The sequence below is a fragment of the Dicentrarchus labrax genome, unplaced genomic scaffold (assembly GCF_905237075.1).
Source record: "Dicentrarchus labrax unplaced genomic scaffold, dlabrax2021, whole genome shotgun sequence".
NCBI lineage: Eukaryota > Metazoa > Chordata > Actinopteri > Moronidae > Dicentrarchus > Dicentrarchus labrax.
Genome location: NW_026136717.1, coordinates 8,000,931 through 8,028,144, shown reverse-complemented (window position 1 = coordinate 8,028,144; position 27,214 = coordinate 8,000,931). Strand labels below are relative to the sequence as shown.

The 27,214-nt window shown below is 40.2% G+C and overlaps 1 protein-coding gene across 1 annotated transcript in view; it reads right to left on the bottom strand.

Annotated features, from left to right (window-relative positions):
• The window catches only part of LOC127379184 (pyruvate carboxylase, mitochondrial), a 282,379-nt gene that overhangs the window by 179,054 nt on the left and 76,111 nt on the right, over positions 1-27,214 (bottom strand). Inside the window, exon 11 of the mRNA XM_051428466.1 lies at positions 16,159-16,321. Coding sequence (XP_051284426.1) covers positions 16,159-16,321 — 163 coding nt within the window. The remainder of the gene's footprint in view (positions 1-16,158; positions 16,322-27,214) is intronic.

Below are 27,214 nucleotides of genomic sequence, written 5' to 3'. Positions count from 1 at the left end.
TTTGTTCTGACATTTAAAATGCTCAATCAATGGTTTTGCTGGAGACATAATTTTACATGTGTGGGAGGGATTCAACTGCAAACAGTGTGTAAACAAAAACAGAAGGCGGACCATTGAGTGCACATTAACAATGGCATGGGAGGCAGTGAATGAAATGAAGAACTCCTGCTATAGCTGAATCTGCTCTACATCTTATTAAATTACATGTTCCATTTATATGGTTGGTTTCAAATACAGCATATGGATTACATAAGAGCTTTCATTTTAGTGAAAATCTAATTCTCGCTTAATTGCTAATGTTCCTTCTAATTTTATTTTAATTGCCTTTATCCCAGCAATGTCAAATGAAAAATCTGTTTAACCAGTAGGACCAGCTCTAATCCACAGCCATGAAAGAAGTGACTCCTCCCCAGTGCTGCACATTCTGGTCATTACGCTCAACTGATTTAGCCGGTCACTGGTGATGTCTATGGATCAGCTAAATGGGATTCAAAAATGAATTAGATTAGGTGGCTTTTTTCCAGCTTATTCTACCCCTTTTTCCTACTGTATCTATCATTTTACTCCTTCCTCATTTTCCTGTCTCCTACCTTTGCCCTTCTCATTGCCTTTCTTGTCATATGTAAGAGCAGTTTGCTTTTTATTATAATCCTCATATACTCTTAATAATTGGACCAGATTGCCAGTGCTCCCAGTATTCTCATCAATCCTTGATCCTCCTAATTTGAGGCAATGGTAGACCAGCAACTCTATTAAAATGGGTTTGGAGAGAGGAGACATTGCTTAGCTTTTGTGCCGGTACTCCTATCTGCTTCTTCAAATCTCATAGACCCCTACTTCAAAAAACTTAAATCTTGTTTGGACTATAACTTTCTCTATAAAATGGAACTGGTATAAAGTGCTTACAGCACATCCAAAAAACAGGTGCCACAGTATTTTAGCCAATTTAAGAAAATGGTAGCATATTACATCGATCGCCTCTGCACTTTACTGATGACCAGTTGATTTTACGAGTGATTTTAAGATCTTAGGGGCTAAACTCTTAATGTACCACTTGACCTTTTCAAAACGGCCATCTCAGTACTAGTCACCGACAAAAAGTTGGTCTGTAATAAAATGTTAAAACCATTAGCAATCTTCCCATGTAAAGAAATAGTGGGTTAGATAATATACTCATTGTGCCAGTATTTCATGAATATTTCAGTTTTGCCGTATATTTTTCTTCCATCTCTGCATGCCGCTGTCTTTTTTACCCACTAAAATAGAAGCCCTGTGGGAAGTGACATTTCACAGCCCAACAGGGAGAAATAATCAAAAAGGACAAAACGCTAACACAGACCTCCTTTTCTTCTCCCCTTTTACTCTGTTACTACCTTAAGCAGTCTACAAAAACCTCTCAGGTCCCCGGGTCACCCTTCTTTCATTCTGCTTTCTCTACGCTCGACCTGCATCAACCCCTCCTCCCCTCTTTGCTGCTTATTTTTTCACCCTCATCACCCTGGAGTCTGTTTGCTATTCTTTTTGGCTGTTTAAAGTCAGTTTTCAGAGTTACACTTTGTCCCTCGTTCACCTTTCCAACTGGTTGCGGCACTGCTTCTTGACACTCTACACAAACTCGCTTCTTTCACTCTCCCTGTGCTTTTTTTCTTTTTCCTGTTTATCCCTCGCTCTCGGTCTCTTTTCTGTTTGTTTTCTCTCCTACGGGTGCTGCCTCGTAAACACTCCGTATCCCACGGCGATTTGAAGACCCTCTTTTTAATGCAAGCCAACCGTCACACACACACAAATGCACACACACACCTCTAGCTATGTGACCAAACCTTTACAGCGAGCTGTACATCGGCAAAGAAAAATCCACTTGCAAATGCCCACTTGCTGGAATACACACACACACACACACACACACACACACACACACACAGTCACTAAAGCTCACTTAAAGCTGACAAGCCCGATATGTTTATTGGTTCAATAACAAAAACTTGGTTTAAATTCATGTGTATGCTGATAGGTCTGAAGCGCTCATGTTACAGGCCCCCACGTACACACTGACACACACTTTTAGATAGACACTTCACACACCCCACAGTGTTTCGTGTAAACAGACCCTTCTGGTGGTCTTCCCCCCCATCACTCCTCTCAATCTCTCCATCTTTTGATGGCCCTCTTTTTTCCACCTTTTGCTGTTTCTCCCCATGTCTCTCTCTCTCCCTCCCTCTCTCTCTCTCTCTCGGCCTGCGTCATCGCCCCCTCACTCACTCTCTCCCTCTCTCCATGTCTGTCCGTCCATTTCTTTCTTCTCTGCCTTCACTCTTCAGAGGGCTCTTCATTTCACTGGAACGATGGATGAGAGGCTGGGGCCATCTGCAAGAGCTGATAAAAACCACCCTCACACTCACACTCTCACACACACACACACACACACACACACACACACACACTCACCCTCGCAGATACCGACATACATACAGATGAAGAAACGAGGAGACAAACACATACAGAGATGCAGATGCATCACTAAACCTGTAAATGCACGCATAGCTCAAGAACACAAAGACACACTCCAGTGAACACACAGGGAGAAAAAGAAGTGTAAACACAGCATTAGACACAAAAAGACACACACCCACTACAGCCAGACAGTGGTTATGTAAGACACATGCACTGAAACCTCTTAAACCTATTCTGCATGTCAAGAGGGAGAGAAAGAAAAGAAAACGAGGGAGAGATGAGATGAAAGGAGATGCAAAAAAAGTATAAAATTAACTAGATGAGAGCTGGAATAAAGATGAGCAGGGAAAGAGTTGAGGAATGGGGGGGGGGTGTCAGGAGGGAGAGTGAAAAAGATGTGCAAGAGATGGAAGGCGGTGAAGAGGAGTGGGTGATATAGATGAGGAGAGACAGGATGAAAAAACAAGGGATGGACACAAACAGTTCGGGGGAAGATTATGCAGAGAGAGAGATGAGAAGGAGAGACGGGGTGAGGGGAAAGTTGAAGGGTTGGTCAGCACGTCGGAAGATGATGTCAAAAACAAGCAAACCTCCCAAACTGCGGCCCTTAGACTTAAGTTGAGCAAGTACAACTGATGCTCCACAGTGGCAGATTTGCATACATAGACTAACTGCTTTGGTGTCTGTGGGACCAAACACTGAACAATGCTCATTAGCAGTATATACACTGTATCTACATAATTAAGCTGATAAATATTGAGAATGACGTCTGTTTTGGGGAATCAGTGGCCAATCAGAGCCACATCTCTGTCTAACTCGCCTGACAAGAGGGCTTGCGCTCAATTCATTTGCTATAATTCTCCTTTTCACTGATCAGAAAAACCACCGACAAATGTGCCAACTAATGCAGGGGCACCACCTCTGCATTATAATATGCCCGCTTGTTCCAACGTTTCAGAAACAAAAGGCTTGCTGTGGCTCCTGTCATACTAATGCAGGGCCGCTGGAGGACATGGGGGACTTTTTTACAATGGTTACAAGTGAATAATCCAGGAGGCCTCCTTCAGTTGTTCTGTTTTTTCCCATTAACATGCAGAGAATCGCTTTTATGCCAGTCCAACTGAGTAGCCACGCTCTCAGAGGAAACGTGCGGCTGCTGTCACTAATACCAATTAAAAGTTGTGACTTTGCCTAAGAAAATGAGGTCAGACTCATGTTGTGATTAGGCTGGCTTTTCTCTATGCTGCCTTGGCAACTGAGGGTCACATATTCTAAGATTGTCCTCAAGAGATATGACTGTAAACGAGCCAACTTGGGTGGTTAACTGGTACAAACTACCACTGTGCCAGATTTGACAGGCTGTGCTATACCACATTTTGATTTTACAAAACTAGTGCCTGACTGTATCCGACCCTTAATTTTGTGTAAAATCATTCCTTAATGTATGCACTTGTTTACCAGCTTACTCACTCTTTATTTAGGCTTATTTAAATCTCCCATATTTAAAAAAAAAAAAAATCATTCTCTAGATGGTTTCACTACTGTGCTGTTTCACACTGCTTCACAACGCTGAGTCACAAAGAGGCAAGCCTCACTAATGTACAAGGGACCTGATTAAAACTGACACAGTGCAGACATAGGGATTCACTAATTTAAGCATACAGTACTTTAATGTGAACACATACATGCATGTATTCCTCCACCACAAACACACACAAAAGATGAGATTGGTAAACAACCAACTGAGAGAATGGAGAGAAGAAAATAATTACAGAATAAAGAGAGTGGAGTGCGCCTGTGAAACAACTTGGAAAATAGAGGCATGAACCTGAAGATATGAAGACAGTGCACAAAGATAGGGAGACAGACTACAGAGCAAAAGACAGGTAGAAAAGAGAAAGGAGGAGGGAGAGGAGAAAATGGCATTCAGGTATAAAAAGCAGAGAGAGAGAGAATGACAATACAGCAGTGTTAGCGAAAGAAAGAGGGAGGTATATTGTGAACAGAGGAAACGGGGGACCAGGTGTACATAAAGAGGAAGAGAAGGGAGAATCCGATTTAGAAATAAACGAGTTAGGGAGGGGCGAGCATGACAGAGGAATGGGGGTAAGAAGCAATAAATAAGGAGAAGATTTCCATAGAGAGCAATGGAAGGAGGGAGAATGAGAGACAGGGGAAGGATGTAAGAGGAGGGGACAATAGGAGATATACAAATAAATGGAAAGAGGAGGGGGAGGGAGAAAAAACAAAAACAAAACAAGAGCGTAAAAATTAGATGATAGACCAAAAAAGGAGAAAGTGAAGGGAGCCCTCCAAAAACAAATCAGCAACACGAGAGAGTGGTGAGGAGCAAAAGAGGATAGAGAACAGGAGAGGTGGTTTTTCGGGGACGAGAGAGAAGGGGGCAAAAATAGACAGGAGACAACAATGTGAAAATAGGGTGAAAGAAAACATGGAAAGAAATATGAAGCTGCAAAAACAAATCAACTAACAGAGCAGAGGGAGAGACGAAACGAGACAAAGGTACACGAGAGAGAGATGAGAAATGACAGAGAGGGAAAGAGTGAATAATAACTAGAAAGGAAAATAGCGCAGAGGAAAATATGAAATGGGAGAGGGAAGATTGGAGGGAGATAGCGACAGAGCAGATAGAACGTGAAAACAGAGGACAAATGATAAACGAGAAGAGTTAGGAGGAAGGGAGGAGAGAGTGGATCGGCTGGAAAAACAACATAAATGACAGAAATAGGAGACTGGGAGGAGGCTTGTCGACAGCAAGGACATTCAATTATAGACACACAAACACACCTGTATGCCTGCAGACACCTGTATGTAAAGAATAACCCACATGCATAAACACAGATGCAAAAAACAGGAGGAAATTGATAGCGACAGCAGGAAGTGAGCAGGGCAGATGGAAATGCCTCCAGAGAAAAGGGTGAGAGGGATAATAGGAGGAAAAAGATATAGTGGGGCAGAGGGAGCTACAGTATAGAGGACACCCATTACTGTACATGGAGATATACTGAGAGATAAAATATGGGCTGAGATCTAGTCAGTGTTCCTGGGGAGATGTATATGAAAACAACATGTCACTGCTTTCTTTATGGCTGAGACCAGGGCATGCCCTTTGTAAATGTATTGCAACAGAGAAAGTGATAGTGCTGCTGGGACGTTGTCATCACTTACTGAAGAATCCTTTTTTTTTTTTTTTTTCAAACTAGGTCAAAAGAGGAGCGGAGGGGATCATTTTTCTTTCATTTAGATATTTAGAATGTATACTAGGTTGTAAACACTGTTTTTTTTCTTAGGGAAGGGCTTAAATTTGTGTGTGCCTGTGAAAAATGGAAGTGGACGCATGGAAATGGAAAGAAAAACTACTGCACAAAATGACCTTCAAGCAGTGAATATTTTAAGGTTACAGCAATACAGCTACGTGTACTTAAAATGTACGACTGCAATAATTCTTGCGATACTCCCCCTTTCTTTTTAATTGTCAACTTTGCTTTAAGTGTGTGTCAGTTCTCCTGCATCCTGTTGTACCAGCTCATTGATCCTAACTTAGAGTGTAAAGGCAACACTAACTGCTACAATGTAACAAGTTACTTTCACACTAAACTCTAAATACAGTATGGGAGAGACTGGCATTACTATCTAATAATGAGTATATCAACAGTTTCCCTTTGTCTGAAGAGGTTTAACAGATTATCTAGTATGTGTGACAATTCAAGCAAGATGTTGTTTCGTGGGTAAACCTAAGCAAACCTAAACCACAGCAGTGTAATATCAAAAACAATTGAAAACAATTGTTTTTTATATTATTAATCTAAACTAATAAGCTGTTGAAATGTTACAAATACTCTATCTGTAGGCGGACCATCCAAATAAAGTGTTACCGATCGTTTTGCCATAGAAAACAAAGCAAAATATATGCTATTATAACTACCAAACACCAATCAGCCATGACATTATGACCACCTGCTTAATATTGTGTAGGTCCCCCTTTGCAGCCAAAACAGCCATGACCCGTCAAGACATGGACTTCACTAGACCTCTGAAGGTGTGCTGTGGTATCTGGCACCAACACGTTAGCAGCCGATCCTTTAAGTCCTGTATTTGAAGGCCAAGTCAACAGCTTGAATTTGTTGCATTCCTTTTTTCCATTTTTTCTTTGAGGCACGGTGCATTATCCTGCTACAAAAGGCCACTGCCATCAGGGAATACAGTTTCCATCAACGAGTGTACATTGTCTGCAACAATGCTTAGCCAGGTGGTACGTGTCATAGTAACATCCACATGAATGGCAGGACCCAAGGTTTTACAGCAAACTTGTCTAATCCGAGTAACAGCAACAATATTCTACAGTAAAATATTATTATACATTGCAAATATACAAGAAAAATCTCTGGCTCTTTTATTATCAGGCCGCATCATTTTTCTAACTGTTCCATAATGGCACCAGTTGATAAGCTGCTTGGGGAACACTTCAAGTTATATCTTAACTCCACATTGTAACTAACTTGCAACAAGTTTGTGTTAAATTGCAGCTCTCAGACTATGCTTGGTTTAAACCTATGCATGACATTGTTGCTGTTCTGCAGATAGAAGTAATTTTTGAATTCATGCTTTGTTGTTCCAGTTTGCTGTTCCTCTTAACGATGTCTAAGTGCTGGAATTACTGCTTGAAAACGTTGTCATGAAACTAATTTGCTCTATTGTTATTCCACCGTGAGATGTATCCATTTACTGCTCCTGCTGCAACAGACCAATTTCCCTACAGGAAATTTCCCTAAAGTTAATTGTTAACTTATTTTCCAAAAATTTAAAGAGGTAATCATTACTACGCTCATCACTGGAATGAGTTCTATATCATTGTAAGTGAATACAGACTGAGTAACGGCAATGATCTCAAAAATCTATTGCATTGATTGCCTATAATAGTTGGGATTTCCTTTACGACACGTGGAACAAGAGGCAGTTAAACTGAAAATTGAGAGTGTGACAGAGCATTTTCAGAGAGTGCACTCATGCCTTTTTACCAATTTGCAATAAGCGTTGGTCTTTGAATGACAATAGATTTTAGTGTTCAGCACTTTAGACTCTCCTGGATGGACTGCAACAACAGGATAGAAAACAAGTCCCACTGTGTAGATTCATCTGTGCAAAGCAATTAAAAAAAGTAAAAAAAAAAAAAGAATGTAATCAGGGCCCAAACCTCAAATACCAAACATTCCTCAGCACTTTCAATTGTTGAATATTTGCAATTAAAATGTTTCTTACTCTTCTTATTAGTAATGATTTCTGTGCAGGTTGTATATCATTGGCAATGATTTCTATCTGGCTGTTTTGATAAATTAAATCACAAATGATGGGGCGACATCCAGAGGGAGGAGAAGGCATGGAGAGGCATCAGAGAGGCAGAGAAGGGGAAAAGAAAGTGGGACAGTAATTGGACAATACCACCTAATGCATGAGCAGAGAATTGAGTGGAGGGTGCACTAATGGAGGAAAGGGAGAAATGTCACTCCATAAAATACTGGGCTAATTTGGGCTCATAATTACCATGGCAATGAGTGGCAGAGATGGAGCAGGGAGGAGAAGGGGGGGCATTGTATCGCACTCAAAAATAGATGAGATTTGACCAGGGATTATGTGAAAAACACCAGGGTGGTTACGCACACAGTTACAAAAAGGACGCACAGTGACAGGATCTTTCTTCGTCACACACCAGCACGATGTACACTCACTCTACAGACACACTCGCTCTGCAGGAGTAAGTCTACTCACGTTGGAGGGTCTCCATGCATGACTTTCTAAAGGTCAAAGGTGGTTTCTTTGGAAATTACATCTTGTACGGCTGCGCGTGTATCAGTATCTGCGCTGCTGGTGGTCTGCCCTGCTGCAGGTGTGTGTGTCTGGGGTTCTAACATCTGGTCAGGGGTCCTGGATGTTACTAGAATTAACAAGGCAGCATGTGAACAGTGTGTGTGTGCGTGTGTGTGTCCTCATACTCCCTGTATTTCTCCTTTCTGTGCATGTATCACTCTTCAGACCAAAGAGAAAAGAAGATGCATTGTTGTCTTTAGGTTCTGGTGTGGTTTATGTTCGAGCTGGCTTTTCGTGACCCTGCATTATCATCACTTCATGGACCAGTGTGTAAAAAAATCCAACTCCGGTGACTGACAGCAAGTCAAGCTGCACTTCACTGCACCCCTATAGCAGAGAGTGCAGGGCCGAGTGTTTGTGTAGTTGAATATGTCTGTCTAGTCTGTCTGACTCAATGATCTGTTATCTGACTGACCTTTGTGCAAGTTAGACTCTATGGCCCCGACCATGGCTCTGAAATATCAGCAGCCTAACTGTGCTGTTTACTGATAGAGCCATGGCTCTGTCCATGGTGCTGAAATAGCATTTGTAACTGCAGCTTTTCTCTCAGTCCCATCCTTCAATCAGTTTCATCTTGGATCTATAATATTCTCTAAACTATATACTATAAATACTCAGTTCTATTCTATATTGTAGCCTATACTCTATAGAGTAGTCACACCTTCATGACTGAAGTGAGAAGTAGCAGCATCTGGTCACAGAAGACAGAGGATCATAGAGACACTGCCTGTAGTATTCCCAGAATATTTCTATGATCATTCAGTAGCATTTCTGCTGCTAAAGAAAATAAAATAAAAACTATCATTGGGCCATACCCCCTATAAAAAAAATAACAAATCACCAACTGAAAATAGAGTATTGAGAGATTGTCAGATTGCTTTCTTAACAGTTAGATGGATTTCATAGTAATTTAGCTCTTGAATGTGTGCTAAAAATCACACACCTTCTCACAGGACTTTGCTTAGTCTGCTTTGTTTTCAGACTTACACCAGCCTAAATCAACTAAAATGAAAGCATCCTTAGATTCTGATACTTACTGGATAGAATAAAAATCATACCAAAAAAAAATTTCATTACAGCATGTTTGAAGTGTTGAGGAAAACATTTGAAGGCTAGAACTTTTGATTTGTATTCTTTTAACATAGAAATTCAAACTTAACAAGCACCAAACAGCATAAGCTGTGTCCCCACCAATTACAGGTGACTGTCTTTGTCGTCATTGTCATAAACAAAGCAGTCAGAGACAAATCCTAACACTGTCAATAGGGGCAGACCAACGGTGGGGTGCTGGATGTTTATGGCGTGCAAACGAAGGTGTTTACGATGAAGTGTGAAGCAAGACAAACGCACTTCCTCTAATTAGGACTCAACCTATTTTCAAACTCCAAACTGTTCTTTGCAGGATGGGGCACACGCACAAAGAAACAGAGAAGCTTACAGTCCCATACACACACAGTGGCATGGTAAAACGTATTATTAATACACTGAGTGATGCATGCAAATGTGTTCCAATAAAAGAAACAAACAAGAGGAAGGTGCATGTTGGGGTGGGGTGATGGAAATGGATAGACAGATGTGAGTAACACTGGTTGACACATTGAGGAGAAACTGATTTATGGGATGAATTATGAGATGGCAGTTAAATCCTTTTCTGATATTGAAATTCAGACTGATGAGGAATGAAAGAGTAAGGGAGGAGGAGGAGGATGAAGAAGTGATGTCTTGTAGCGACCCCCAGGCTTCCAATACATCCAGAGTAAGAGTTACCATTCCTCTGGAGCTACATAGGGAGCTTTAAAAGAAAAAGAAAAAAATAAAAAAAAGTCCACTGAATAGCACATGACAGCGGGAAGGAAGGAAAGAGAGACGGCAAAGTGGGGTAAAGGAAAAGGAAGAAGTGAAATGAGGTGCTGAGTAACAGGAGGAGGTGGATAATAGGAACACGGGGAGGAGAGAGGAACAGCAGGATTTAGCCTTATTACTTGCCATCTTTTTGTGGAGATGGAGAAGATGGGAAAGAAAGAGGGGGAAAGACATAAGGGAAGAAGGAGGAAAGGAGATATGGAGGGAATGTTTGAAGAAGCTGAGGGATGAGAAAAATGTGGGAGACAAGATCAGTGTATGGACAAGTGGATGTGGGGAGAGAGAGAAAACACTGATAAGGTAATAAATGAGAACTCAGAAAAAACATGCATCAGGTTTGGTCGGACGGAAAAATAGGAAGAAAGGGAAGAAGAACGAGGGGGGATGGATGAGATGGTCAGTCATGATGGAGTGAGTCACTACAGATAAACGGAGATATCTGTGAAAAGAGACATGGATATATCAGCAGATAGATGGAAAGACAAAAGTAGTGTGATCAGTGCTCCCTTGCTGATGCTATCAGATATAGACAAAGAGAAGTATCACACACACTCCACACATCACATTCACTCCTTTACATCTGTACAGTGTGAAGCTCAATCATCCCTGCAGTGTACGACAAAGCCATATTTCGCCCTTTTTACTTTACAGGAGTAACATGATTTTGGGCTTCAGTAAATTGTCTTCATCATCCACTTATGGGAGTAGTAAAGGCTTTCCCACTCGTGCTTCTTGGAATCAGCTTCACATTGCACCAAGCTAAACTGATCACAGAGCTTATCTGCCAAAAGGTTGGCGGATACACTGAATGTGAAGAGTGTCGCTGCTAGAGAAAGAATAGATTAAAATACAAAATGTCAAGGTGCTGCTTTAATATCCCCCCCAGGCTTATTATTTTCCCTCGATGTACCTCTTCTCTCGCTGCATCTTCTACTTGGCCTAAACAATGGATTATGTATGTTCTGTTGTACGCTGCCTCACACGTTAAAGCATTAACATCTTATTCAGACAACTTTTAAGGAAAATGCAGATAGTATAGCCGAAAATGCTCCACTTATTAGTCAAGATATTACAGTATGATTTACGCCACGTGCAAATCTTTCTCCAGCATTTTACCAGACCATGTTTCGCTCCCAGAGCAGCAACAAAACTCCTTCACTCACAGAGCTGCCAATTAAAAACTACTTTTTCCTTCCTAGTCCTCAGTATTGCCTGAAGCTAGATTAATATTTATAGGATCATAGATCATTTATTGTAACTCATATACATTTTTAATTTGACGTTTATTTTTTAAATGAATTTTTTTGTTGTAAAAAAACCTAAAAAGATATCTAATTGATGGAATTATAGCCATAAAAACCAATATCAAACTCATGGAGGCCAATCTTTAATGCAAAGTTTGATACAATCCAGCAATTATTCCTGGGCAAACAGATCTATCAGCCACAAGGGGCAACAGCTCACTGGGTGTTCAGATTGGAAACAGGTATGAAAGGGACTACATTGGTGGGGTTGTGTTCAGGTACTGGTGGAACATGAAATACAAAGAAAGGAAGTGGGGTTGGGTGATGAAACAACAACTCCAGAAACTCTATTGCTGATGAAGACCACCAAAAACACTAAGGCCTTGAATTGACATAGTTTTGTCCACTGATGATAAAAATAGATGGTTCAGTGTTCAATTGTAAGTGCAGTCTTCTTTTCTTCACCACCTAAATGTTGATTAACACCATGCATTCAGATTGTGAACTGATTGAATAGAAAACCGTTTGCACTGCATTGAACAGCAACAATCAGTCATAGTGCAGACACAGTGCCACAGCAGGGGGCACAACACTGCAATTGTGGGTCAGACCTTTAAATAAAAGCAAAGTAATGGTTGGTTTTATTATGGCTCTACTTCTCTCAGTGCACACAATCTATTCTACCTCGTTTACCTCTGTTGCTGTCTTGTATCCTCTTTGCTTTCTCTCTCTTGCTGCCTATCTCCTTCACCTGCTCTGAAACCTCCATTAAAAGGAGATGAGAGAACAAGATAGAAAGCTCTCATATGCCTTTTTCCTTTATCTATTTTCTCCAGAACAGAAAATTAAGTCAAAGAGACGCAAAACAAGGGTGTACCCATTACTGATTTCACCTGTTAGATCTTTGCTTCCATTTTGTTCACAAACACCCATCAGTCTACCGTCGCTACAGTAAGGAAAATCCATTTAATCCGTTTTCTTTACTTTCTCTATTTCTAACACCCCATTTCTCATCTCTCCTTCTGTTGTGCTGTCTCCCTCACTTCTTCCATACTGTAGTGCTATGTACAGGATGGCTGATTTTTTGGTTTATGGAAGAAGTAGCGTTTTGACTACAGTGTATGACTCTTCCCCTCCTGCTGACACATAGCAGCTCTTTCACAGAACTGAACACACTGAGCAAGTGACAGACAGCAGTTTCAACAGTGCTATCACAACACGAGTTTTAGTTCAAACTTTGATGCTGCTACAGCATCCTTCAAACTATGCTGTTTGGCCATTTGTATCTGCTCTTTTAAAAAAAGGGTACAGATGTGACTCCACCTCCAGCAAATTTTTAAAAAAGCAAATTATCCAAGATGGTTTGGGTGCCTCCATTGACCAAAAGCCCATAGCGTGACAACTTTTTCACCCTCCTGCTCTCCACCTTTCACTGCATCACTCAGTCGCCGACCTTGTCGCAACCCTTCGGTAATAATTTATTAATCTGTCCCTCAAACGTGGCATTCCTCCACCCATGCTTTCCTGTGCTGATTGTGTTTAGTTCATTCATATTGCATGGTAATGGTGGGGGTGGTGGGGGTGCTATGATGATGCGTTTCATAGCTCAACTACACGGCTAAATGGTGTTGAGAGCTTGAGAAAATAGAGGGAATTAGGGAAGAGAGATGGGGAACAGACAGAGGGAGGAGAGAAAGATGGTAATAGGTGGAAGAAGAGGAGAAACAGTGCTTGAAGGAGAGGGAAAAGGATGCGGAAAATATGTGCATTATTTTAGTGGTAGGTGGGAGGGAAGAATCGAGTGGTGCAGGGGGAGATGAAGAGAAAGATGTGGGGTGGAAACAAGGCAGAAAAGTCCTTGAAGTGGGAAGGTCACAAGCTATTCCATGGCTACTCGTCTCAGACAAGTTGCTGAGAAAAGCACTATACAGTGCAAGCAGCTACTTTCACAGTGAGAAGTAATGCACCCTGAAAGTGAGAATGTCACATAAGGCGGATGTTAAATAGCTTCTTTTTTTTTTGGCCTGCATGCCCATACCAGAGGTGAATCCGAAATGTATAATTTTGATTTGAATACAGCTCAAAAAGCTAAACTGTCAGATAAATGCTTCATCTGGATGCAGTGATTTATCCAAGCTAATGTTAAAAAACAAACATTCAGTCTGATCACTGAGCCACGTACACTGTTAATAAACTAAAACAACTAGCACTGGATGATAAATGAATTCACTCAAATTCAATTGAAATAAATCTGTGTGCACAACACAACCATTCATTTCTCCCCTTTGCTCAGAACCAAGAGACAGATGATTTGTTTGATTGGAAAGCCACCGGTGCAAGTCGAATTCAATCACATCCAAGGAGTCAAAAATCACTATGTTAAGTCACCAGGCAGTAAAGGCAGTATTTTATTCCCAGCATCCACAACGAGCCGTAAGAAGGGGGGAAAACTGTAAGACACCAGAGGCTCTCCAGGAATTTATAGTTTTTCAATTGCAATAAATTTGACATGCAGACAATATTATCATAACGTTGATCTCCTTCCTTTGCCTGCTTGTGCGCACTGTTCAGCTGCAGATTGCAGAATTCTGACAGGATACTGACGTGTGCACATCACACAACATATTACTTGTTTTTAGCTTTGATGCACTGTTAAAGATTTAATTTCACTTTTTCTTCCCCTCAAGCAGAAGCCTACCACATTTAGCAGATTCTAGGCGACAGACTAAACATAACCCAGTTGTAGCCATTGAGCCCCCAAGGCTTTTTAAGCACGGTGCGCTGCTGAGGTCAAAATCACCATTATCCCTTAACGTTATCTTTAAAACACGCTTCAATTTGTTTTTATTCTGACAAATGGCTGTTTTAATTCTCATTAAACCTTGGTTTAATTCTAATCTGACATTTTTATTGATTCAAAGTGTCTTTCATTACCATTTAATTATTTGTAAAGCGCTTTGTGACACTGTTTAGCCCTTATAAAAGCAAACAGAGAATTATCAAAAAGAAACATTAAAGAAAGGGAGAGAACATAAGATGGTAGGGAGAGAAAAAAAGCAAGACAAGAAGAGTGGGTGGGTGTACAGTCTAGGGTGAAGGGCAAGAGGACCTGACGGCAAAAAGCATCCAGGGATCAGACCTAATCAACAACAGAGAGATTTGTAGAGACACAATGAGAAATGGCATATATGGTGTGTAGATGTACAGGACGTGCTTGTGGACAGATACACGCAGCGGTCATACAGTGACCTTTGTGTCTTCTCATGTGTGAACACTGTCAAGAAAATCACTGGTCCTCCCACCCATAAGGCACATGGACACACTCTCAATACTCATTGCCACTCCAAGCATTTAAAAAAATACTGAAGATACACACAAAAAAACCCAACATTTATAAACTAAATACAATAAGATTAAGATGACTCATTCAGTCATGCAGAAATACACATGCACACAGGGAAATTATGTAATCCCACTCACAGACCCCATATGGCAATGTACGTTTATAATTGCAGTGCTAAAAGTACTATATGTATCAATGTGACAGACCTATAATTCAAGAGCTGGTTGATCTCTGCAGCTGTGACTGTGTGCACACATGTTCACACACATGCACACACATTTGGATGAGGACCTTCTGTTATCTCTCATTATCATTAAGCTCCATTAAGTGATATTTTTGATATCAACACAGAATCAAACAACTGTTTGTGACGTGAAAGAGAGGTCTGTACTATAGACCCCACTGAGAATCAACAATCCACACTGCAGCTCTTTGCAACGTTTAGTTCATTGCTCTCACTTGCTGGTATGTATGGCTGATTCACCACACCACCATAATTAACCAAGCTCTCAAAAGTTGATTTTATGCTTGACTCACAAGCCTAAATGTCAATGGGAGGCTATGTTTGATGTTTAGCAAAATATACATAGGCTACATTTGACATGTGGCAAGGAAAAAGACTTTAAAGTGATGCCATGTTGCTTTGCAAGGCTGATGTGTAAAAGACATGTGTACCAAACTAAGACTGCCTACAGCATGATTAGAAGAACAGAGAATTATGTTGTATAATTAATCTTAGAAGCAAATAGCTTAATGTGCCAAGCTGGGATCTGGCATTTTACCACTCAATGTTGAAACTGGACAATATCTCAGTCTTGAAGAAAGAATGTGCCAAGAACATGTTTATTGCACCATCTCAGTGATATAGAAAATTAGTTTAATTTGATTTCTAAGCTCCTTTTTACTGAGAACCACACAGTGTGTTTTGTAAGATAAAATCAGATGCACAATGCCTGAGGTGGCTATTAACATAAAAACATTTCAGTTAGCCACTTTAAGAAAAGGCCTGGAAGATGAGGAAAAAAGCCCTTTATTTAGTCATAGTTTGAATTAGATTTTTTCAGGTAATGTTTTTGATGTTGTATGTGTGTTACTGGTAGTTGTAGCAGTGACTTGTTATCCGAAGTAGGATGGGCTATTTGTTTGACTTGACACAGCGATAAAAACGAATTGTATAAATGATCAAGGCTCGATTACTGAGAGTTGTCTTTCTTTCCTGTAAAACTACTATGAAGAATATATTTTTGACCAATCTCTCAACCTGCTGACTTTCTCTAGTATTTATAAGTGATGTGTCAAGGAAGACCACATACAGTCACTCTGACCACAGTATGGCAAAGGGCCTCCAAGTCATTTTAGGATTAACCCTACCTCAATCCTTCCAGTGTCTGGTTGGAAGCCTCTGGCTGGATCTTCGGTCGTCACTCTGCACTGGATCGCACAGCCATTAACCCTGATCTTGTCTTGTTTGAGGTTCAGTTCTGGCAGGCTGCGGCCCTCACACACATGCAGCTGGGCATGCACCAGGTCCACACTGTTGAAGTAAGAGAGAGGCAATGAGGTGAATAAATTGATTGAAGCCATGAACATTGTGTGAATAGCCCTTAATGTCCCTTGATGTCACTGTGGAGAACATTTTTCCTGCTTACACCAAGGTTTAAAAGACCAGTAAGGACATTTACTCAGTATAAACATCTTTAGCTATTCTTGGCCTCAACTCAGAATGGGTAGGGTGTGGATTTGCAGCGGATGTGAGGATTTTTCCAGCACTTCTCATTTGAACAAATGAATCTGCGATGCGTGACAATAAGACAATCCCATGTGGTTACCTCTTAATAGCAAATACAAAGTAGATTAAAACCAAAACAAAAAAACACACTTCAGTTATAATTTGATGTTGTTGAAACAGTAGCTCCTGGGGAAGCAAGCAGGATATGGAAAATCCAGGTTTACGTTTCAAAACAACTACTAAATGAGCAATCACTTTTGTTCAATTAGAGATTAGTATGGGTGCTAAGGTGTGCTATGAAGAATTTCAATCAAGCAGTTCCTAGGATATGTAGGACTAGTACTAAGTCAAAAGCAACTAGACCAGTGTTTTTGATCAAATGTACACAACGAATTGCACTGCAAAGAAGCCCAGCCTCGAACAGGTTTGTGTCTAACTAGAAGTGAGTACAATTCAAATATTAATGAGCAAATAAGTAAATCTCTCCTTGTACGATATACTGAATAGCTATGTGATAAAGATCATTATAACTAATTGGTAAAGTATTACACAGCCATGCAAAATTCTACAAAATATCTATAAAACCTAGGATATAAAAATAATTATCTGGATACAAAACTGACATTAGATAAGATAAGAAAACTATTATAGGTATTATTCAACTTATTCAGTTCCAAATGATAAGAAAATGTGCTTTCCCATTTTTTCTGTCCCATCAACTCTAACATACACTGTTTACATGTACTCAGTACATTTCATTTACACATATCTAAAAAAAAATAGGACAAATATAGGCACATTATGCAAACTCAGCAATTACTGAATATTAAAGAATTTCAATGTAAAAGGGACAAAGAGAAGTTATTTTCTCCCATTTCCATGAGTTGTTAGCCTTAACGTAAATTTTTGGCTCATCTGTATGCATTTATTTAAATGTAAAGCTCAAATGAGATTCACAAGTTTAAGCTTCATGACCTTGCACAGTTTAATGCATAGCCCAAATGTATAAAGGTATTTTGCTTTTGTTGCTTTTTGGAGACATTTTAAATGCAGCAGTGGACGAACACAGAGGGTGGAGACACATAATCCTTAAACTGCTGGGTCCCTACACCCAATCCACTGCCAAACATAAATACATTGAGACAACTGGGAAGCCTCTCGGCCTTGAAGGGTGAATGAGAGACAGACGGCACACACATTAGCAAACATTAACAAACATGGTCGGATTTTGGACACCGTATTGGCTTCCGTCTCTTTAATGTCTCAATTATCTGGTATCCACATTCTGGCCAAACAGAAGGACAATTATGCATCAGCCTGGTGTGAAATGTGTTGGAGGAAAAAGCAGATCCACTCCTGATAACTTGGACGGGCGCTAACGTCATGTTTTGGTTACACTTTCATGAATATGTTGTTTTTTTTGTTTTGTTTTTTTAAATTAGACGGCTCACTCACATCCTTAAATAATAAAAAGGACAAGATGAAATGAGTCATTTTATGAGCAATCCCCCCAATAGTAGTTATGGATATTATTCTCAGTATTTTATTGCTTAATTAGGATACCAGTCTTTTACTAGACTTATTTTGGGGTCCTGTACACTGTCAGCTCCTCGCGGCCACAGCCCTTTAAGGACACTTTTCCTTTCTACTCTTTTTGCAGAAGATGCTGATAGATTTCCACTCAATCATTCCATCGTACATTTACTCTAATACTTTATCTAATACATGGATTTACTCATCCATTCTTGATGAAAAAAATAGTAAAGCAGAAATATGGTGAAAGTATTTGTGTGATCATTAATGTGTTCTTTGAGTATTTGCATATTCATAAAATTTAAGGCAAAAGAAAAAACAGCACTTTGAAAACACCAACTTATGAGGTGACATATTAGTGTGTTCTAATGGCTGCCTTTTTATAGAGATGGAATCTTTAATATTATGCAAATAAACAAATTTCAGTAGCAAACAACGCAACTGAACATTTGAGTCGAGAGTCAAACACTTGGCATCCATGCACAGACTATAAATATACATATAAATCATGTTTGCCCTAGTTTTTCTTCCTCACATAATTCTTCTACTTTGAAAACATAAGGCAACACTGATTGAATGAGGACCCTCGAGGGTTTATAAAATTCATTGTATACTAATTTGACTCAGACAAATTAAAGAGCCTGCAGCAACATCTGTCCCTCAGTGCAGCCAGTTACATAATAAAAGTCCCCCGTATCATTAGCAAGTTCCACAATGAGGCCGAACTACACAGGAAGAGGATGAGGGTGATATGCCTTCAGCAAAAGTAGGAGTTGAAAATGCACTACAGCACATGCTCAACAAGAGTGTGGTCACAATAAATACTGCAGCTTGTAACTGTTGGCAAAACTCTGTGTCAGAGAACACAGAGGATTAACCACAGACAGTAAGGAGGATTGACCTGAAACATCTGTCCAGAAAAAGTCGGGCAATATCACCACCAGTGGGGATGACAGTTTGAGACAAAATGCCTGAGCACAATGTATTTTAACTGCATATTATGATCTGATTAAGTTCTGGATTAAATAACTGCTAGCTGTATGTAACTTCCATACCTTCCACATACATTACCAACTGGAGAATCAGCATTTGAAGACTTAAAGATTATATAAAATCATGAAAACCATCCAATCTATCTCCACTGCAAACCCAATCATTGAAACAGATACATTTCCTTTGCATGTGTTAAACATTAAACCATTAGAGATAAATGTTTGTAAGTTTTGCAAAAGCTATTCTATGCTTTATGACCATGCTTGATAATACAAGACCTATATCCAATTGTCCTTAATGACATATATGTGTTATATATGTAACATGTATGGAGCGTCAGACATCATTAATCACACACACACACACAAAATTATGTTCTTCTATCATCAGATTCAATTTCAATTACCATAACTGTCTTTTTCATCATCCACTAGTTTCTTTTATACTGTTTGGCAACACAGATGTATTTACATGTCATGCCAATAAAACAAGTTGAAACTGAAAAATCTATTGTGTGTGCGCTCCCAACATTTTATGAGATTAGCACAGTAAAACTATTAGAGTCAAATGTAAAATGCTTTTTATAAGCATCTTGTTTCTTTAACGTGGTCTACAGGACAAAATCAGATCGCATCAATCATAAATGAAAACCATGGAGGTGGGAAGCAGCGTTATTATCTCATTTGTGCACATAAATGGTAAATAAGTTAAAAGTTAGTTCTTGCATTTCTTATTATGCAGATTTTATACAGATATATGTGCATTACACTTGTTTTTGTGCAATAAGGTTTTTTTTTTTATTTGTTGAAATGTGAGGATGAATAAATATGCCAACTGCACAAAAAGTGTGAGAAATATAATTATTTACCATAAAATGGATTATGAAAAATTCAATATTAAAAAATTCAGCAGGTTCAATCCAGATTCAAGTCCTCTGCAGTAAATGGAGTTTAAATATTAGTGATTTTTGTATTTATCAATGACCAAAACTAATATTAACTAAAGTATTTCCACCTGATTATTCACAAATCTAATCTAAATGCTGCTGACCCCCACTTCTTCCAACTCTCTCCATATTGCGCATGTACCATGTCATGTAAATACCTATCAAGCACCGTGCACACAGCAGACTACACATGGCAGTTTAATTATACTTTGCCAAGAGCCCCAGGAACCAAGAAGTACTCCTGTGCCGCAATGCTACCTGGCCTAAGGTTTTCTCTGTGTCAATTAGATGGTGAAAATTTGATTAAACACAAATTTATTTAGGAATATGCAGCATGTAAGCACAATATGAACTGAAATAATAAGGTCTTAAAACTAGATTTCCACTCAGGGCTCCTCTACAGTACAAGGCCTCAAGATTGGATTGGGTAATAATGCAGGACCTGCCTTAAGGCCCTTGTCATTTCAGTAGATATTGAGGTGTAGCAGTGCATATTTCCCCAAATTAGCAAATAATCACATTACAACAAGCCAAATGGAACATAGAGGGTAATCAAACTCTTTTTCCTGGTCTGCTAAAAGCCCAAGAACATCATGGAAAAAACCTTGTCAGCAAAGATATTAAGTCGTTAAAATTGTTTATTTAGGATACTTTATGAATGTTTCATGCCTTTCCCTTTCTTTTGAAGGATACACATCTACAGTATCCTAACCACTATTTTCCATTTCCCTTAAAAAATGCAAAGAAATGTCAAACTAAATATTTTGTATATTCTTTGACTTTTTAATGTCTCCCACGAGGGCATTGTTTTGCCTCACTTTCCGGCTCTGACATGTCAAAGGTGTGAACTTATTCTTTATTTCTGACAATACTTAAGAATACATAAGTCTTTGAAGATGTCATGCTGAATATTGCGCATCTATTTTCCTGCCCGGCATCTCTGACTGTTTGCCAGTTGTGTCTTTGCTGTGCTTAGGGCCTCTGAAGAGCTGCCAAGTTTGTATTTTATCTCTGACAATCTAAAAGAAAAATGGAAATCCCCATAAGTGTCACAGAACATATGTCTACTCACTGAATCTGTTCTTTTAAATTCTGTCAGTGCGCTTACTGTACCTTGCAGCCAAGTACATTATTTTGCATGTGGTTCTCCTTTCTATGCAACAGCCTTGCTTAAGGCTTCTGAGATGCTTGTAAATATTTTACATCTGCTCTTTGATGAAATAACCAATCACCAACTCGCTAGGAGATGCATGTATTACACTGCAGAACCACATGGATGCCCAAATTATTTAGAGCCCAGCACCGGCTAGATTCCGGTAAGTACTATATTAGCCAGATTTTATAGCAGCACCCGGAAACTAAACAGTCTGGAGCATGCAAACACCTCTGCACCCCATACTTCAGCTTATGACACATTTTCTCTAAGCAACTTAAAAAAGCGAAAGTCTGTCTTAAGTTGGCTTTATGTTTGGGAGAAAGGCCCTGGTGGAAATCTCCATTCAACCCTTCTGCACTAAAGCACCAGTTTGAGGACATCGAGTCAAATCAGCTCTCATGGTCCTGGCAAAAGTCTAAACTCCAGCTGAACTTAACAGGTTTCCCTCCAAGTAGCTTCAAAGATGAGGAAAAGCCTTTCATCTGAAGCCCAGGTCAATGCCAAGCACATATTGTTTATCCTCTGATGAAAATGTTTTATCTGAGCTTAAGCAAGTCTGAACAATTTTACATACTCAAACCTGACAGAGCGTTTTGTTGCAGCATATTACGACATCAGCAATAACTGGGTCGACTGTAACATCTTATTATCCACATGTCATGTTAGATAGTGTGAAATATTATCATCAAAGACAATGTAAACTCTGTTATTAAAAGACATCCAGCACTGTAAATGCAAGAAAGGCTTGACTTTAGCCTAATCTGGGTTCATGTCCTGTGGTTATTCAAATGTGCCAATCATGTCGGATCTGAAAAACACTGGAAAAGGTCCAGTGTGTAACATTTAGGAGGGTCTATTAGCAGAAATGGAATATAATATTCACAGGTATGTTGGTACGTATAATCACCTAAAAATAAGCATTACCTTAGAATGAGCCGCTATTATCAGCAGAGGGAGTGGGTCCTCTTCCATGGGGTCTACCATGTTGAACTGTCATGTTTCTACAGTAGCCCAGAACGGACAAACCAAACAGTGGCTCTAGATAGTGCCTCTAACATTTTTCATTTTATGGCCAACATATTTAACCAAGGCTTCTACGTGAAAATACGTATCAGTGTATTCAGTATTATGATGCTGCTAACCTAGCTTGATCAACAAACTAAAACATATGGTGTTACCCAACCAACATTCATGATTCCTGACATAAAACTTGCTTAAGATAATTTTGTGGTAGAGTATGCTGATCAGAAGAGGCAGTATGACTCCGTATGACTCCATATGACTAAAGGGCAGATATGCATTTCAAAGCAAGAATCTAAATTCCCCCTTAAAGGAGGATCACCATAGAATTACTGCAGGTCATCTCAAGTCAAGAGTCAAGAGTGCAATGAAGGTATCATTAAAATGTAATTCTATTAAAATGAAATACCTTGTCCGCCCTGAGTTATGCTGGGGGTTAGATTGCTAGGGCTGAGGAGATCAGAGTGGAGGATGTATAATGTACTGACCTGTGACAGAGGGGTAAGCACCTGCACACACACTTTCTTTTTCCATTCCATTAAATCTCGAATGTGATCATAAAAACGTATATACATATATGAATTCACAAATACCTCAGAAAGCACTCGTGTTATTGGCTACTTCCACACATCTGCATGCAAAGACACGCACGACTTACCCTCAATGGACACGTCACTACATTATAACAGTACATGGAAAGTACATTAGCCCCATACTCACTAGAACCTGAGGACACGCACACTATCACACATACAAACTCTGTCTCAATCTGTCACATGTGCTCTCTCACACACACACAGAGACCATGAAGGCTGAGTACTAATTGCATATCATTTTCAGTCGTTTCACTCAGAGCTCGTTAGCAAGGGAGAAGGGGGTGGCTGTGCGCCCAGAACTAAAAGAGGCAGAGGGAGAGAAAGCAAGAGAAAGAGTATAGTGAGGAGGGGACGGAAGCTTGTTGTGGCCATGAGAGCTGAAGAAAGGTAAGCCAGGGAGGTAAAGAAAATATTATACTCTCCAGTCTCCGCATCCACAAGGATAGAGGAGATTGAGAGATAAATAAATAAGAGACAAGATGACAGCTTCACATCCCCAACTCAACGCAAGAGAGCGAAAAATGAAGTGAGGGGAAGCAGAGGCAGTGGGAGTATAGAAGAGGATAAAAAAAAAAACTGGTTGCCAAAACTGAAAGAGCAAGTGGGAAAAGTGGGAGTGTGGAAAAGATTGGATTTGGCCAGCCTCGCTCAAAAGGACAAAGGGAATGAAGGCAAAGAAGCAGTGGGAGGAAGCGAAGGTGGAAGGCAGAGAGGCTGGAGTGGAGGGAGGCGAGTCGGGATGGGAGTGGGAAGGAGGGATAGAGGGATAAGACGCGTAAGTGGCTGATAAGGAAGGGATGACCATGTTGAAATGAGGAGGGAGGAATGACTCAGGGTGGAAGATGCTAAATAGGGAGGGACATAATAAGGAAGGGAAGAAAAGAGGAGAGGAGGTGGGATTGCAGAGAGCATCTGTGATAAACAATTTTGGAAGGCAAAATGAGTATAAGGAAGAAAAAGGACTGGCTTGGCGAAGTTTAATATCACTCGTGTGTGTACTTAATATGTAGCTACAGCGAGGAGCGGTTAGCCTCAGCTAGCATAAAGACTGACAACAGAGCTGGCTTTGTATATTGTATGAATTAAACAAATGAGATATAACATGTTATTAAATTAGCTTTAGAGGTGCTGGTAGATGGATTTTGTTATCTTTGGACACGGCCAGGCCAGCTGTTTCCCCCTGTTTCCAGTCTTTGTGCTAAGCTAAGTGCCTGCTGGCTGTAATTTCATACTGAACAGACAGACATTGGTGTGGGCTCAATCTTGTTATCCAGAATATTCAGAATTCAGAATAAGCCTTTTTTCCAAAATGTCAAACTATTTCTTTAAATTCATGGCAGACATTGGAAGTGGAAGAGGGGGGTGAGAGGAAGTGAGGGGTGGAAAAGTTGTAGAAAGTGGGAGGGAGGGTGGGAGGAAGAGAGGAAAGTGGGTGCGTTGAGGAAGGAAGTGACAGACGAGCAGAGATGACTCTATAGGAACAGATGGAAAGTGTGAGCTACAGAGGACGATATGGGCACAAAAGTCTCCTACACCATATGTATAATTTCACTCTTCCTTTCTCCTAAATGCCCCTTTTCTTTCTCTTCTCCGTCTTCTCCTTTCCTCCTTTCCTGTGCTCTCCTCCTTTCATTTTCCATTGTCTCCAGCACCCCGTCCCCTCCCCCTGCACATGGCCTCGGTATGCATTTGATTTTATAACTTCATTAGTGTGGCAACTAGTCTGCACTGTATCAGGGTGTGTGTGTGTGTTTTTTTTTTTTTTTTTTTTTTTGCTCGGCATCCAGGTCTGTTAATGTTCGCACAAACCGTGTCTCCGGTAAATAATTTTTTTTAAAGATGGCTCCGGGGCAAGTGGTAAAGAGCAAAGCAGAAATGTATTTCTCATTTCGGTAAAACTAATGCAGACTCTTGTCTACCAAATGTGCACATGCGACACACGCACACAAACAAATAAAGAAATGGAAATATAGCCAACATGCTTCCAAGTGAGGCCTGCAGGAATAGAAACGTGGAAAAGCAGGCGACGACAGAGAAAGTGCTAGCGAGGGAATAGGAAGGATGGATAAACACAAACAAAGACAACCGTAGAAATCAAGAGGGGAAAATGGAAGAATAGGACTTGAAAGAAAAGGTGGCCTATAGAGAGAAATAAGCGGAGAAAGAGAGATTGAGGAAAGTGTGAAGGACAGATGGAAAGGACAATAAAGACGGGTAAATGGAGCGAGAGAGAATAGGAAAGAAAAACAAAGATGAAGCTAAAGACACGGAGAGAAAGGCAGAGAGGGTGGTGAGGAAGAAGGCATCGAGCCTCCCATCTTGTTTTGTATGAATTTCATTAGACTGTTTTAGACAGCAAACAGAAGAGAAAGAAGAGGGAGCCTGGCTAAGGGAGGTGAGAAATGGAGAGACAGACGGGAGAGATGAGTTGTCTGCACGAGAGAGGGGAGGAAATAAGAAATTTGAATCATTGTGGCATGAGGATGGCATTTTGACATCAATTTAGCTGGCAGCATGAAAACTATGCTGCCTGTTCGATACGCAAATGCAAACAGAACGAGGCTGGAGATGGAGGGAGAGGGGGAAAAGGGGATGGGGGGGAAATTAATCACAGTTTATTAACATGCAGTGAGGAAGAAGCTCTGAATAGGGAGGAGAAAGGATGGATGGAAAGGAGAGGAGAGGAAAGATGAGGATGTTTAAGTGAATAAGAAGAAAAAACTGTTTTGAATAAACAGCGACAACCGTTGGAGGACATAAGTCGAGGAGGACGAGGCAACGAGGCAGTGGTGGGGGGTAACAAATATGGACGACACCCAACCCCAGCAGACACCCACACACAACAACAGGAAGCTATCTGATTAGATTTCCTCTCCCTTTCAGCTCGCTTTCTCCCCTATTTTCTCAGGCCTCACTATCAACCTATTAATTAATTCCTGCTTTCCTTGTTATGAAGCCGATGGAAGAGTGAGGAGAGGAATGCAAAATAACTCTGCCGTCCAGAAGGCGGCGAGGAACGAGATGAGAAAGGCCGAAAGGAGAGAGACAGTGCATGCAGATAAGAGGAGGAGGAGGAGAAGTAAGAGAGAGAAGGGGGGGAGAGAGAGAAACAGGGAGAAATTAAATACAGTACAAATACAGTATTCTCAACAAACCTGATACAGAAAAATCCTACATGTGTCATATCAAACACATAAAATACACACAGCATTCCTCTGCCAATATATATTAATTAAATACTATAAAAGCACCGCGTTACCATCAGGAATGAAAATAATCACCTCATTAGCTTCTTCTATTCAGTCATTAAAGCATCACAACCAGTCCCTGGCAAAAAACATGCAACACACTATTTAAATACCATAAGTCATTGTCACATCAGCTATGATACAGATAATTACCATAAACAAACAAGAGCATTGTTAAGAGGTCTGGCAACCTCTACAGTCTTCAGACTGCATTTTACATGACGTGCAATCATCTATTGTTTTGTTGCACCAAACAGCAAAATGGCTGAGCAACATTAAGTAAGTATTAAAATGTAACAGAGGTTTGGGGAAGTGTAGTCTTAATTCTGGTTTCTGAGATCCACTGACAACCTCCATCTTATGCCAGGACTACATGAACTGCTAATCAGTGCAACAAGATATATTATAAGAGTGGTTATAAAACTTCTGTCATGCCCTCATTTAGGAGCCCAAAAAAAAATCAATTCAGTCCATTAATACCACTACATTATACAAACGTATCATGCAGGGCCACAACCAGCAATCATTCTCATTCATAACCAGAACCAGCAAATGTTTAGGCGATAAATGACAATTAATCCGCGGGTGGCCAACCATGTGTCATGGAGAGCAAACTGTCTGGAGGCTTTCATTTCAACCAAAGACTCCACCCACTGATTAGCACTCCTTCAAGTAGAGGGGAAGGAATTCATGAGTGAAATGACCGTCTGAGGTGAACTGGAATTAAACACCTGCAGACTGTTGTTCTATGGCACATGGTTGGCCAGCCGCAGATTAATCAGTTATCACAACTGCATAAGAATTTTCTGTCAACAATCAATGAATCGACTAATCATTTTCAACACTAGTATCACTTTTTTGTAATGGTTATTATATTACACATGCCACAATACTGCTTACTCCACACACACACACACACACACACACACACACACACACACACACACAAAAACACACACACACACACACACAACACACACACACACACACACACACACACACACACACACACACACACACACACACACACACACACACACACACACACACCTTACTTAATCTAATAAAATTTCTACTCATATCACTACATACATCATTATAACTGTTTTATGTCACTGTATTTCCATTATGTCTATCTTGTTTGTCTTCTATGTCTTTTTTGTCATGTTATTTCGCCAATTAAAAAAAAGTTACTGTTATCACTCG